This window comes from Pseudophryne corroboree, chromosome 1, assembly GCF_028390025.1.
Source record: "Pseudophryne corroboree isolate aPseCor3 chromosome 1, aPseCor3.hap2, whole genome shotgun sequence".
Lineage (NCBI taxonomy): Eukaryota > Metazoa > Chordata > Amphibia > Anura > Myobatrachidae > Pseudophryne > Pseudophryne corroboree.
This window is the reverse complement of record NC_086444.1, coordinates 170,411,526-170,427,725: the sequence shown is the minus strand read 5'-3', so window position 1 is coordinate 170,427,725 and position 16,200 is coordinate 170,411,526. Positions and strand designations below refer to the sequence as shown.

The following is a 16,200-nucleotide window of genomic DNA, read 5'->3' as shown; positions in this document are numbered from 1 at the left end:
AGTTCCAGGATATTTATGTGAAGTGACGTTTCCATGCTTGACCACAAGCCCTGGAAATTTCTTCCCTGTGTGACTGCTCCCCAGCCTCTCAGGCTGGCATCCGTGGTCACCAGGACCCAGTCCTGAATGCCGAATCTGCGGCCCTCTAGAAGATGAGCACTCTGCAACCACCACAGGAGAGACACCCTTGTCCTTGGAGACAGGGTTATCCGCTGATGCATTTGAAGATGTGATCCGGACCATTTGTCCAGCAGATCCCACTGAAAAGTTCTTGCGTGGAATCTGCCGAATGGAATCGCTTCGTAAGAAGCCACCATTTATCCCAGGACCCTTGTGCATTGATGCACTGACACTTGGCCTGGTTTTAGGAGGTTCCTGACTAGGTCGGATAACTCCCTGGCTTTCTCCTCCGGGAGAAACACCTTTTTCTGTACTGTGTCCAGAATCATCCCTAGGAACAGCAAACGTGTCGTCGGAATCAGCTGCGATTTTAGAATATTTAGAATCCATCCGTGCTGTCGTAGTACTACTTGAGATAGTGCTACTCCGACCTCTAACTGTTCTCTGGACCTTGCCCTTATCAGGAGATCGTCCAAGTAAGGGATAATTAAGACGCCTTTTCTTCGAAGAAGAATCATCATTTCGGCCATTACCTTGGTAAAGACCCGGGGTGCCGTGGACAATCCAAACGGCAGCGTCTGAAACTGATAGTGACAGTTCTGTACCACAAACCTGAGGTACCCTTGGTGAGAAGGGCAAATTGGGACATGGAGGTAAGCATCCTTGATGTCCAGAGACACCATATAGTCCCCTTCTTCCAGGTTCGCTATCACTGCTCTGAGTGATTCCATCTTGAATTTGAACCTTTGTATGTAAGTGTTCAAGGATTTCAGATTTAAAATAGGTCTCACCGAGCCGTCCGGCTTCGGTACCACAAACAGCGTGGAATAATACCCCTTTCCCTGTTGTAGGAGGGGTACCTTGATTATCACCTGCTGGGAATACAGCTTGTGAATGGCTTCCAATACCGCCTCCCTGTCGGGGGGAGACGTTGGTAAGGCAGACTTCAGGAACCGGCGAGGGGGAGACGTCTCGAATTCCAATTTGTACCCCTGAGAAACTACCTGCAGGATCCAGGGGTCCACTTGCGAGTGAGCCCACTGCGCGCTGAAATTCTTGAGACGGGCCCCCACCGTGCCTGAGTCCGCTTGTAAGGCCCCAGCGTCATGCTGAGGACTTGGCAGAAGCGGGGGAGGGCTTCTGTTCCTGGGAAGAGGCTGTCTGCTGCAGTCTTTTTCCCCTTCCTCTGCCCCGGGGCAGATACGAGTGGCCTTTTGCCCGCTTGCCCTTATGGGGACGAAAGGACTGAGCCTGAAAAGACGGTGTCTTTTTCTGCTGAGAGGTGACCTGGGGTAAAAAGGTGGATTTCCCAGCCGTTGCCGTGGCCACCAGGTCCGATAGACCGACCCCAAATAACTCCTCCCCTTTATACGGCAATACTTCCATATGCCGTTTGGAATCCGCATCACCTGACCACTGTCGCGTCCATAACCCTCTTCTGGCAAAAATGGACAGCGCACTTACTCTTGATGCCAGAGTGCAAATATCCCTCTGTGCATCTCTCATATATAGAAATGCATCCTTTAAATGCTCTATAGTCAATAATATATTGTCCCTGTCCAGGGTATCAATATTTTCAGTCAGGTAATCTGACCAAGCCACCCCAGCACTGCACATCCAGGCTGAGGCGATTGCTGGTCGCAGTATAATACCAGTATGTGTGTATATACTTTTTAGGATATTTTCCAGCTTCCTATCAGCTGGTTCCTTGAGGGCGGCCGTATCAGGAGACGGTAACGCCACTTGTTTTGATAAGCGTGTGAGCGCCTTATCTACCCTAGGGGGTGTTTCCCAACGCGCCCTAACCTCTGGCGGGAAAGGGTATAATGCCAATAATTTTTTAGAAATTAGCAGTTTTTTATCGGGGGAAACCCACGCTTCATCACACACCTCATTTAATTCATCTGATTCAGGAAAAACTACGGGTAGTTTTTTCACACCCCACATAATACCCTTTTTTGTGGTACTTGTAGTATCAGAAATGTTCAAAACCTCCTTCATTGCCGTGATCATGTAACGTGTGGCCCTACTGGAAAATACGTTTGTTTCCTCACCGTCGACACTGGAGTCAGTGTCCGTGTCTGGGTCTGTGTCGACCACCTGAGGTAACGGGCGCTTTAGAGCCCCTGACGGTGTTTGAGACGCCTGTACAGGTATTAACTGATTTGCCGGCTGTCTCATGTCGTCAACAGTCTTTTGTAAAGTGCTGACACTATCACGTAATTCCTTCCATAAGACCATCCAGTCAGGTGTCGACTCCCTAGGGGGTGACATCACTAATACAGGCAATTGCTCCGCCTCCATACCATTTTCCTCCTCATACATGTCGACACAACGTACCGACACACAGCACACACACAGGGAATGCTCTGATAGAGGACAGGACCCCACTAGCCCTTTGGGGAGACAGAGGGAGAGTTTGCCAGCACACACCAGAGCGCTATATATATACAGGGATAACCTTATATAAGTGTTTTTCCCTTATATAGCTGCTGTATAGATTTATCTGCCAAATTAGTGCCCCCCCTCTCTTGTTTTACCCTGTTTCTGTAGTGCAGGACTGCAGGGGAGAGTCAGGGAGCTTCCCTCCAACGGAGCTGTGAGGAAAAATGGCGCCAGTGTGCTGAGGAGATAGGCTCCGCCCCGTTCTCGGCGGCCGTTCTCCCGCTTTTTTATGGAAAAACAGGCATGAGTTAAATGCATCCATATAGCCCAGGAGCTATATGTGATGCATTTTTTGCCCCCTAAGGTGTTTATATTGCGTCTCAGGGCGCCCCCACCCAGCGCCCTGCACCCTCAGTGACCGGAGTGTGAAGTGTGCTGAGAGCAATGGCGCACAGCTGCGGTGCTGTGCGCTACCTTATTGAAGACAGGACGTCTTCTGCCGCCGATTTTTCCGGACCTCTTCTGCTCTTCTGGCTCTGTAAGGGGGACGGCGGCGCGGCTCTGGGACCCATCCATGGCTGGGCCTGTGATCGTCCCTCTGGAGCTAATGTCCAGTAGCCTAAGAAGCCCAATCCACTCTGCACGCAGGTGAGTTCGCTTCTTCTCCCCTTAGTCCCTCGATGCAGTGAGCCTGTTGCCAGCAGGTCTCACTGAAAATAAAAAACCTAAAACTAAACTTTTTTCTAAGCAGCTCAGGAGAGCCACCTAGTGTGCACCCTTCTCGTTCGGGCACAAAAATCTAACTGAGGCTTGGAGGAGGGTCATAGGGGGAGGAGCCAGTGCACACCAGGTAGTCTTAAAGCTTTTACTTTTGTGCCCAGTCTCCTGCGGAGCCGCTATTCCCCATGGTCCTTTCGGAGTCCCCAGCATCCACTAGGACGTCAGAGAAATGCCCCCCCCCCCCCATAGCCAGAAATGCCCCCACAGTGCGGATCCCCCCAATACCTGCGGCGCTGCTGGGGAGGAGTACTGCTGCTGTCCGCCTGTCCGAGTGTGCTGGCGAGCGGGCGGGAGTGCGGGCGGGCGGCCGGCGAGTCAGAGTGAGCCTGGGTCCGGGTGGCCACTTGTGTGCACTATGGCGCCGGCGTCTGACGTTAGACACCGGCGCCGCGCAGCGCGCATAGCGCACAGTGCACACGGGCCAATGCTGCACACACAGGGCCGGCTCCAGCATCGAATATGGCGGCGCCAGCGCGCGGCGCCCATTAAGGGTGGCGCCCTGCGCGGCCGCTCTATTCGAACATGCCTAGAGCCGGCCCTGGTGGGTTGGCTCCAATCTCTGTCTCTCTCTTGCCATTCTAGGGGGTGAAACGCTATCTGCCCTCTTTTGTGTGTGTGGAGTTTCTGTGGTCTCCTTTAAGCAATGTCCAGGGACACTGTGTCATATGATGCAGAGGATATGTCCTCTCAGGATGAATCCCATTCCATGTAATTAGGATTGCACTGTTTTAGCACAGATACCAGCAAGGAAGCCTGAGTGGTTATCCTCTATCAAATCTATGATTTCTTAGATTTCTACTAGGGTTGCACAAATTGAGTCTACAACTCAGGCTTTACAGAACTCTATGGCAGTCTGGCCCAGTTCTGTTACCTCAGGGCCCCCCGCTGTATATTCCCAAAAACGTTCTCTTGCACAGATTATGCAAGATGACACGGATACCGATTCTGACACTGAGGACGGTGATGGGGAAGTGTTGAGGGGGGGCAGCATCTCTTGCAAAAGGGGTGCAGTTGATGATAGAGGCCATTAGGGATGTGTTGAATATTACTGATACAACACCTGAGCAGGTTGAGGAGGCTTACTTCACTGAAAATAAGAAAGCCTCGCTAACCTTCCCTGCATCAAAAGAATTAAATGCTATTTTTGAAAAATCCTGGGAGAACCCTGAGAAAAAATTCCAGATCCCTAAAAGGGTCCAGGTGGCGTTTCCTTTCCCTGTGGAGGATAGAAAAAAATGGGAAAACCCGCCCATTGTTGACGCATCTGTATCCAGACTCTCCAAAAAGGTGGTTTTACCTGTTCCAGGATCCACCGCCTTGAAAGTGCCGGCTGATCGTAAAATTGATAATACGTTCAAATCTATGTACACGGCTTCAGGGGCTATATTACGTCCCACTATTGCCAGTGCTTGGATTGCCAAAGCTATAGTAAAGTGGTCAGGCACATTACTTGAAGATTTGGATACTATGGATAAATCTGATGTTGAATTGTTTTTGTGTAACATTCAGGATTCGGAATTTCTTCCATGTCTGTCTCAGCTCGTCGAGGACTGGCTGCGACAGTGGTCTGCCGACGCGGAATCCAGGTGAAGTGTGGAGACCCTACCCTACACAGGTCAGGCTCTCTTTGGGGAAGTGTTAGATGCATGGATCTCCACGGCTACAGTGGGTAAGTCACTTTTTCTTCCCTCAGCTGCGCTTGCTACGAAGAAACCCTTTTCTTTGACTGCATTACAGCCCTTTCGGGCTGCCAAGCCACGAAAGGCCAGACCGTCCAACACCTTCTTTAGGTGAGGTCGGCTCAAATCCAAGAAACCTGCGGCGGGTTCCCAGGAACAGAAACCTGATTCAGGTACGCCGAAGTCCTCCGCATGACAGTGGACTGCACGCCCCAGAGGTGGGGCCGGTGGGAGCGAGACTCAGGCATTTCGGTCACGTCTGGCTGTTGTCCGGCCTGGATCCCTGGGTGCGAGATACCCTCCTCACCAATTCTTCAAATCAGGCTTGCCAGCTTTGCTGGCAGACAGGGCTGTCCTGCAGGCAGCCGTCCAAAAGTTGGTGGAGGCACAGGTTATTGTACCGGTCCCTCCTCATATGCAAAATATACTGTAACCGGATGGTTAGGTCAGGCCCATTCTGAACCTAAGATTGCTAAATCCCTTTCTGAAGGAGTTGAAATTCAAAATGGAGTCTCTAAGGGCGGTGATATCAGGTCTGGAAGAGAGGGAATTCCTGGTATCACTGGATATCAAGGATGCGTTTTGTCCCCCGCATCAGGCTTATCTCCGATTCGCACTGTTGGACTGTCACTATTCGTTCCAGCCTTTGCCATTTGGCCTCTCCACAGCACCGAGGGAATTCACCAAGGTGATGGCGGAAATGATGGCGGGGTGAACATAATTTCATATCTGGACGATCTGCTGATAAAGGCACCGTCCAAGGAGAAGCTGTTACAGTCCATCCCTCTCACGACCCACCTGCTCAGGGAACACGGTTGGATCCTGAATCTTTCAAGATCAAATTTAGAACCAACCAGGAGGTTGTCTTTTCTGGGAATAATCCTCGACACGGAAGTGCAGAGGGTGTTTCTTCCAGAGGAAAAAGCATTGGTGATGCAAACAATGGTCCGGGATGTCCTGAAGCCAGCCCAGGTGTCTGTTAATCAGTGCATTCGCCTTCTGGGAAAGATGGTGGCCTCTTACGAGGCTCTACAGTACGGGAGGTTTTATGCTCTGTCCTCCCAACTGGATCTCCTGGACAAGTGGTCGGGATCCCATCGACATATGCACCAGAGGATACGTCTGTCACCAGAGGCCAGGATTTCACTCCTCTGGTGGTTGCAACTACCTCACCTTCTGGAGGGCCGCAGGTTCGGGATTCAGGACTGGATCCTTCTAACCACGGATGCAAGTCTCCGGGGCTGGGGCGCAGTCACTCAAGGGGAGACCTTCCAAGGAAGGTGGTCAAGTCTGGAAGCCGGCCTGCTGATAAACATTCTAGAACTAAGAGCCGTCTACAATGGTCTTCTCCAAGCAGCCCATCTTCTGAGAAATCGGGCCATTCAAGTGCAGTGGGACAATGTAACGACAGTGGCTTACATCAACGAAGCGCAGAGCTGCAATATCAGAGGTAACAAGAATCATCCTCTGGGCAGAAAAACACGTGTTGACGCAGTCAACAATCTTCATTCCGGGAGTAGACAACTGGGAAGCGGACTTCCTCAGCAGAAACAATCTCCATCCAGTAGAGTGGGGACTCCATCCGGAGGTGTTCACGGAGGTAACAGACCTTTGGGGTGTACCTCAAATCGACATGATGGCCTCCCGTCTCAACAAGAAGCTTCGGCGATATTGTTCCAGGTCGAGGGACCCGCAAGCAGTGGCGGTGGATGCCCTGGTGACTCCGTGAGTTTTCCAGTCGGTGTACGTGTTTTCCACCACTCCCACTCATTCCAAGAGGGCTAAAGCTCATAAGGAGAACAAGGTTTCAAGCGATCCTCATTGCTCCAGGCTGGCCAAGAAGGTCTTGGTACGTGGATCTTCTGGATCTACTGCTAGAAGAGCCGAGGCCTCTTCCTCTTCGGAAGGACCTGCTGCAGCAGGGGCTGTTCGCCTATCAAGACTTACCGCGGCTGCGTTTGACGGCATGGAGGTTGAACGCCAGATACTAGCTCGGAAGGGCATTCCGAACAAGGTTATTCCTACCCTGATACAGGCTAGGAAAGGAGTTACGTCTAAACATTACCATCATATTTGGAAAAAATACATATCTTGGTGTGAGTCCAAGAAGTTTCCTACGGTGGAGTTTCAACTGGGACGTTTTCTCCTCTTCCTGCAAGCAGGTGTGGATATGGGCCTGAGGTTGGGATCCATAAAGGTCCAAATTTCTGCCCTATCCATTTTCTTCCAGAAACAGTTGGCTGCCCTCCCTGAGGTTCAGAATTTTTTGAAGGGAGTTCTTCACATCCACCCTCCCTTTGTGCCGCCTACGGGGCCCTGTGATCTTAACGTGGTGTTGCAGTTCCTCCAGTCGGACTGGTTTGAGTCTCTACAGGAGGTTGAGGTCAAGTTTCTCACGTGGAAGGCCATCACTTTGTTGGCCTTAGCTTCTGCTAGACGTGTGTCGAAGTTGGGGGCTTTGTCCTGTAGAAGCCCATACTTGATCTTCAATGAAGATAGGGCTGAGCTTCGGACACGTCAGCAGTTTCTTCCGAAGGTTGTATCGGCATTTCATATCAACCAACCTATTGTGGTGCCAGTTGCGACTGACTCTTCAATTTCATCAAAGTCCTTAGATGTTGTAAGGGCTCTAAAAATATGTGAGAAGGACTGCTCGTCACAGGAAATCGGACTCGCTGTTTGTCCTGTATGATCCCAAGAAAATGGGGTGTCCTGCTTCTAAGCAGACGATTTCTCGCTGGATCAGGTTCACTATCCAGCATGCGTATTCTACGGCGGGATTGCCGTGTCCTATGTCTGTTAAGGCCCACTCTACTCGTAAGGTGGGTTCTTCCTGGGCGGCTGCCCGGGGTGTCTCGGCGTTACAACTTTGCTGAGCAGCAACTTGGTCTGGGTCAAATACGTTTGCATAGTTCTACAAGTTCGATACTTTGGCCTCTGAGGACCTGAAGTTTGGTCTATCTGTTCTTCAGGAGTCTCTGCACTCTCCCTCCCGTTCTGGGAGCTTTGTTACATCCCGATGGTACTGATGTGGACCCCAGCATCCTCTAGGACGTAAGAGAAAATAGGATTTTAATTACCTAACGGGGAATCCTTTTCTCGTAGTCCATAGAGGATGCTGGGCGCATGCCCAGCGCTTCGTTTTCCTGCTATCGTTATTTGGTTCAGTACCACACTCTCAAAATCTTAAAGTGCCAATGGCTCCTGGTGGACCCGTCTATACCCCATGGTACTAATGTGGACCCCAGCATCCTCTTCGGACTACGAGTAAAGGATTTACCGGTAGGTAACCAAAATCCTATTTTATGTAAGATGATAGCACATGGATCGGCCTAAGCGGACTATTTGTTTTTCTTCAGGTTTCTGACAATCAAACCACAGAGTCCCAAGAACCGTCCAATGACCTTGCTACAGAAGAGGAGGCTGCTCCAGTGTCTGAATATTTTTTTAGCGATATTTTCATGGAGATTGATGATTGATGGCTTCCGACACCAAGTCACCAGAATATATTTTACAGACCATATCTTTTTTTAAATGAAACATTTTGCATTGGCACAGCTCTTCTATAAAGAACGTGAGCACGATGTGCCTTCTACAACCAAGGAACAAGCGCGCTCTGTGAGGCCCTTGGGAAAACCAAAGCCTCTTTTTATAACCGTTGTCTACAGTCAGTGGATGTGAAATAGCTATATTTATTTATTTAATGTTAATTTATTGGCTCTTTCCGAGCTGTAGGGTGCTATGCGTTGCTGTGCAATGCATTACAGGATGCTAGTACTATTCTTAGGAACTCATGCTTGTACAAGCATAAACGGATGTTGGATTCCAATAAAGTCAAATAGTGTTTTGGTATGGTTTTTTTTTATTTTTTATATCCTGATACTTAGAAAACATGCAGCCTTTTTATAAAAATTATTAGTAACTTTAAAGGTTACCTAATCTGCAGCTGAAGAGAATTGAAACATAACTCTTCTTAGAGGTACATAAACTGCTATTATGTTTTGTTCAGAATAACCTCCGACTGTATCATATTATAATCTATCTAGATGTGCAAAATTATTTGTTAAAGCAACATAATATCTATACCCTGGATATCCATTTGCACCACAGTCTCATCATCTGAATGTCTTCAATAAACAGGCCTTAATGTGTGTCATTTAAAATCTATTAGGCTGCTTGAGTACTGTAGATTATACAGCGAGTTCAAAAAGTCCCTCCGCAGTGAGCGCTGTCTCCGGCTGCAGATCTCCTTTGCAGCCGTGGAAGCCAGAGAGGAACAGCACTTAATGTAGATAAGTACGTAACAAATTATCTTTTATTTCATGTAAATAAAGTCTTTAAAAACAATTATGTTGTCATATTCCTTAGTACGCATAGTCTGCGGGGTGATCTGCTAAGCACACAGTCACTGCGGAGGATCTTTTTAAACTCCCTGTATCACCTTCAAACATACAGTACTATAGATATAGGTCTTTTTCTTTAATCTCTGATCAACCATAACTGTAATATGCTTACTATGGAAGAGTTCTACACTGGTCAGACTTATTTTGCAGGAACATACTACAAGTTTCAAACCTCTAATACAAATTCAATATAAAATATAAACTTCCTTTTTAGTTGTGTTTTCTATTATGCCACTCTGTGCAATGGCTACCTGTTGGGAGTCGCTGGTATATTGTCGGAAGCAGGATTAGTCACTCTGCAATGGTTGCCCTGCTTATCTTCCAGCGTAGGGCTATATTTATAAAGCTGCTTTTTAAAGACTCCGGGTTGGAGCTGAAAGCCACACTAACATTCAGTGTAAAGCATGCTGGGTTATACACTGAGTGTTAGGGACGCTTTACATTTTAGGCTCCGACCCCTCAAGAAGCACTGGCTTACAAAAGCCGCCGCTGCTTTTAATATAGCTCATGGGTCATCTGGAATCTGATCCAACTCAATCAGATATTGGATATGAACAAGCCCTTACCCAAAAATGGTGGACCGATGGCCACACAGGCAATGTGCATGGTGTAACAGGTTAACCCCAGTGGAAAACTGCAGATGGAAATTATTGCCTTTTCTGTCTAGACAGAGGGCACAAATCAGTGTTCAGTTACTGTGCTGCATTAATCTACACACAGCATTTAAGAAAATGAGCTGCACAGCTATCACGTAGCTGCTGAAATCTCAGCCACTGTTTAACAACCAGGGTTGACTAATTGTTGTTAACCTACTAATCTAGCTGAGGTCCTAGTCCGTGGAGCCCCTCTGTTAGCCAGTCTTGTATCACTTTTTGTATAATATGTATGCTTGAGCATACAGTATATATTATTTCAGTAAAAAGTCCAAAAATGAGGTAAGTTACTGGGTTCCGCTGACTGCTATAACATATATGGATGGTATCTGGGCGGTATCCTGGGTTCCCCTGACTGCTATAACATATATGGGTGGTATCTGGGCGGTATCCTGGGTTCCTCTGAGTACTATAACATATATGGGTGGTATCTGGGCGGTATCCTGGGTTCCTCTGAGTACTATAACATATATGGATGGTATATGGGCGGTATCCTTTGTTCCTCTGAGTACTAGAACATATATGGGCGGTATCCTGGGCTCCTCTGAGTACTATAACATATATGGGTGGTATCTGGGCGGTATCCTGGGTTCCTCTGAGTACTATAACATATATGGGTGGTATCTGGGCGGTATCCTGGGTTCCTCTGAGTACTATAACATATATGGGCGGTATCCTGGGTTCCTCTGAGTACTAGAACATATATGGGCGGTATCCTGGGTTCCTCTGAGTACTATAACATATATGGGCGGTATCCTATTAGTTGCAGTGAATTACCGCAGCTAATGGATTTTCCCCAGGGGCTATCCAATTAGCCCTGTTAACCAGCACTTATCAGGGATTTTGCTTTTGCATACCTCAGTCATGTAAAGCAGAATCCCTGATAACCAGCCCCAGAAGACCCATTTTGGGGTGGTAAGACATGGGTCCACATACTTAACACGGATCCCATGTGTTATCGCCCGATAACTGGTGATTTACCACACAGTAAAAACTGGCTGTAATTGGATAAACCAATAGTGTAATCTTGCTTAAAAGCCCGTTATTACCATGCGGTAAGTCACCACATGTAATAGGATACCGCCCTATACCTTCATAAAATGACACTTATTTTTAAAAGACCCTCACAAGAGATTACACATATTTGAGTGTTGCTTTTGTGCAAAGTCTAGCCATGGATATCGAACAGTTTTACATATTTTCATTCCATGTACATTGCAGGGACGGGGCAGTTCACACAACAACCTGAACAAATTATATCTGCGTCACTGAAGCTGCAATTTCTATCCTAAAACAACGTCTTTTATAAAGATTAATCATCTAACAGTTTCCCGTTCATTCAAATTCAGAATTAATCCTGTGGTGGATAGTAATGTGTGTTCTACTAAGTGCACCAGACTCTCAGGGGTAAATTTAGTAAAGCTTGGTGGTGGTGTTGCCCATAGCAACCATTCAGATTCTATCGTTCCTCTATTGCATCCTTAAACATGCAATTTCAGATTACTTACAGAGCAACACAACCTGCTGTATAATACAGACTTATATTTGCTGAAACTGACTATAGTTCTTGAACTTATTTCTATAATTAGAGACGTGTGACTGGGTATTTACTGTATGCTACTATTATATCTTCAGTTATTCAGGTGCCAAATATTCCCTGTAGCGTTTTGTTTTGCAGTGGGGAAAGTATGATGTATAACCCTTTCAGACATACCACCCGGGAATTTCCCTGCTCAGTCCCGGGTCTTTCACCTCTGAAAAATCCTGGGTTTTTGCTGGGACCCCCTTTCACACTACACCTGAGACCTGGGAAATTCCCTCGTTGACCCCTTTCACACAGACACGTCTTACACATGTCACACTCACACACACAACACCACATTTCAAATTCATACACATACATACATACATACACACACACCACACTCACCACAACAGGCCGCCTCTCTGTTTTTAGGTTGCGCCGGCTGCTTCAATTACTCACAGCAGCACGGACTGTGGCAGCCGGCGCACACTCCGGCTCCCTCCAGGCAGCCCCGCCCCTTCCACAAGTACACACGCCAATCAGGTGCGACCTGGGAGCAAATTCCTGGGTTGCACCTTTCAGACCTAAGCCAGGTTGTCTACGTCCCAGGAAAAACCTGCTCATTGCAGGGTCGTCAACCCAGGAACGTGTTCCCGGGTGGGGATTTTCAGACATAACAAAATCCCGTGTTGATGCGCGTTCATGTGCAAAAACCCGGGATTTTGGAGGATGTCTGAAAGGGGTAGTACACTGGAATTTCCTTTCATAATCACATGTATGGTCATCTGGTAATAGTACTTCTATAAACCATCTTACATTTAGGATAGAGGTTTTATTTATTTATTTATTTAAATTGTATCATACTGTACATATTGTATTGGCTTTTTGAACATAATTTCTTTAGGGAAGAATAAGAGAACAATTTTTAGAGATGTTGTGTTTCTGCGAGTTTGTACTATTTTTTGGAACGTGTTTACTGGGGAAAGACCATAACACAGGAAACAAAATTTTATGACTGACCCATGTAAGAGTTAAATGACTGAGTTTTCCACTTTTATGATTTCTGCATCTGTGAAATGGGTTTTTTGGGGGGGGTTTTTTTGGGGTGGTAACTGTATGTATGTATAAAATGTACAGTGTTTAAAGAAATTAAAGTATTTTATATTAATTTTGTTGTCCGAAATCTTATTTTGCACAGCGGCCACATGTAGCCCCGAGGCACATTATATTCTTTGATTTCAACATCTTCAGTTATGCTCCTTCTGTGTCAACCTAGTGCTTAGTTTGCATCCTCATAACGGAAGCTGGAATGGGCAGCTAGGGTGTGATATGGAGGTGTAATCTCGAATTGTGACAATAATGGCTATCAAACAGTAGCACCTGGAGAGGCCTGACTTACAGGTGCTACAACACTGGGCCTACGTGTCACGATGATGATGATGATGATGGATACAGCCTGCAGCTTATTGGATGAAAATGCCTCAAGCAATTTATGCAAATAGAACAACAGGTACTTTATTCCACTGTATGTGTGCCCTAAGAATAGTGTTCTCCAAGATAAGCTTCCAATTCAGACACACTTGTATTCATTTACCCACCCACTTCAAGTCCACCTCCTGTAAGGTTGAAAGGTTAGCGGCTGAAGTGCTGTCTGTATGTATGTATGTGTGTGTATATATATATATGTGTGTGTATATATATATATATATATATATATATATATAATAAGATTTTACTTACCGATAAATCTATTTCTCGTAGTCCGTAGTGGATGCTGGGGACTCCGTCAGGACCATGGGGATTAGCGGCTCCGCAGGAGACAGGGCACAAAAATAAAGCTTTAGGATCAGGTGGTGTGCACTGGCCCCTCCCCCTATGACCCTCCTCCAAGCCTCAGTTAGGATACTGTGCCCGGACGAGCGTACACAATAAGGAAGGATTTTGAATCCCGGGTAAGACTCATACCAGCCACACCAATCACACCGTACAACTTGTGATCTGAACCCAGTTAACAGTATGACAACGTAGGAGCCTCTGAACAGACAGCTCACAACAAGAACAACCCGATTTTTTTGTAACAATAACTATGTACAAGTATTGCAGACAATCCGCACTTGGGATGGGCGCCCAGCATCCACTACGGACTACGAGAAATAGATTTATCGGTAAGTAAAATCTTATTTTCTCTAACGTCCTAGTGGATGCTGGGGACTCCGTCAGGACCATGGGGATTATACCAAAGCTCCCAAACGGGCGGGAGAGTGCGGATGACTCTGCAGCACCGAATGAGAGAACTCCGGGTCCTCTTTAGCCAGGGTATCAAATTTGTAGAATTTTACAAACGTGTTCTCCCCCGACCACGTAGCTGCTCGGCAGAGTTGTAATGCCGAGACCCCTCGGGCAGCCGCCCAGGATGAGCCCACCTTCCTTGTGGAATGGGCCTTGACAGATTTAGGCTGTGGCAGGCCTGCCACAGAATGTGCAAGTTGAATTGTGCTACAAATCCAACGAGCAATCGTCTGCTTAGAAGCAGGAGCACCCAGCTTGTTGGGTGCATACAGTATAAACAGCGAGTCAGATTTTCTGACTCCAGCCGTCCTCGAAATATATATTTTCAATGCCCTGACAACGTCCAGCAACTTGGAATCCTCCAAATCGCTAGTAGCCGCAGGCACCACAATAGGCTGGTTCAGGTGAAACGCTGACACCACCTTAGGCAGAAAATGAGGACGCGTCCGCAGTTCTGCCCTGTCCGAATGGAAAATCAGATATGGGCTTTTATACGATAAAGCCGCCAATTCTGACACTCTCCTGGCTGAAGCCAGGGCAAGTAGCATGGTTACTTTCCATGTAAGATATTTCAAATCCGCCGATTTGAGTGGCTCAAACCAATGGGATTTGAGAAAATCCAAAACTACATTAAGGTCCCACGGAGCCACTGGGGCCACAACCGGGGGCTGTATATGTAGTACTCCTTTTACAAAAGTCTGGACTTCTTCAGGAACTGAAGCCAATTCTTTCTGGAAGAAAATCGACAGGGCCGAAATTTGAACCTTAATGGACCCCAACTTGAGGCCCATAGACAATCCTGTTTGCAGGAAATGTAGGAATCGACCCAATTGAAATTCCTCCGTGGGGGCCTTCCTGGCCTCACACCACGCAACATATTTTCTCCAAATGCGGTGATAATGTTGTGCAGTCACCTCCTTCCTGGCTTTAACCAGTGTAGGAATGACCTCTTCTGGAATGCCTTTTTCCCTTAGAATTTGGCGTTCAACCGCCACGCCGTCAAACGCAGCCGCGGTAAGTCTTGGAATAGACACGGTCCCTGCTGAATCAGGTCCCGTCTTAGAGGTAGAGGCCACGGATTTTCCGTGAGCATCTCCTGAAGTTCCGGGTACCAAGTTCTTCTTGGCCAATCCGGAGCCACGAGTATCGTTCTTACTCCCCTTTGCCGTATAATTCTCAGTACTTTGGGTATGAGAGGCAGAGGAGGAAACACATACACTGACTGGAACACCCACGGTGTTACCAGAGCGTCCACAGCTATTGCCTGAGGGTCTCTTGACCTGGCGCAATACCTGTCCAGTTTTTTGTTGAGGCGAGACGCCATCATATCCACCTTTTGGTTTTTCCCAACGGTTCACAATCAAGTGGAAGACTTCTGGATGAAGTCCCCACTCTCCCGGGTGTAGATCGTGTCTGCTGAGGAAGTCTGCTTCCCAGTTGTCCACTCCCGGAATGAACACTGCTGACAGTGCTATCACATGATCTTCCGCCCAGCGAAGAATCCTTGCAGCTTCTGCCATTGCTCTCCTGCTTCTTGTGCCGTCCTGTCTGTTTACGTGGGCGACTGCCGTGATGTTGTCCGACTGGATCAACACCGGCTGACCCTGAAGCAGGGGTTTTGCCAGGCTTAGAGCATTGTAAATCGCTCTTAGCTCCAGTATATTTATGTGAAGAGACATCTCCAGGCTTGACCATACTCCCTGGAAGTTTCTTCCCTGTGTGACCGCTCCCCAGCCTCTCAGACTGGCATCCGTGGTCACCAGGACCCAGTCCTGTATGCCGAATCTGCGGCCTTCTAACAGATGAGCACTCTGCAACCACCACAGAAGAGACACCCTTGTCTGTGGCGATAAGGTTATCCGCTGATGCATCTGCAGATGCGATCCGGACCATTTGTCCAGCAGATCCCACTGAAAAGTTCGTGCGTGGAATCTGCCGAATGGGATTGCTTCGTAAGAAGCCACCATCTTTCCCAGGACTCTTGTGCATTGATGCACAGACACTTTTCCTGGTTTTAGGAGGTTCCTGACAAGTTCGGATAACTCCTTGGCTTTCTCCTCCGGAAGAAACACCTTTTTCTGAACCGTGTCCAGAATCATTCCCAGGAACAGCAGACGTGTTGTCGGGGTCAACTGAGATTTTGGAAAATTCAGAATTCACCCGTGTTGTTGCAGCACTACTTGGGTTAGTGCTACTCCGTCCTCCAGCTGTTCTCTGGACCTTGCCCTTATCAGGAGATCGTCCAAGTAAGGGATAATTAATACGCCTCTTCTTCGCAGAAGAATCATCATTTCGGCCATTACCTTGGTAAAGACCCGAGGTGCCGTGGACAATCCAAACGGCAGCGTCTGAAACTGATAATGACA

The 16,200-nt window shown here is 47.6% G+C and overlaps 1 protein-coding gene across 3 annotated transcripts in view; it reads left to right on the top strand.

The window, feature by feature from the left end:
- BDP1 (B double prime 1, subunit of RNA polymerase III transcription initiation factor IIIB) overlaps window positions 1-12,713 on the top strand; it is a 240,670-nt gene extending 227,957 nt beyond the window's left edge. For all 3 annotated transcript variants that reach the window (XM_063963887.1, XM_063963886.1, XM_063963885.1), the window contains one exon: window positions 8,324-12,713. In XM_063963887.1, coding sequence (XP_063819957.1) covers window positions 8,324-8,443 — 120 coding nt within the window. In that variant the 3' untranslated portion in view covers window positions 8,444-12,713. The remainder of the gene's footprint in view (window positions 1-8,323) is intronic.
- The last annotated feature ends 3,487 nt before the right edge of the window (window positions 12,714-16,200 follow it).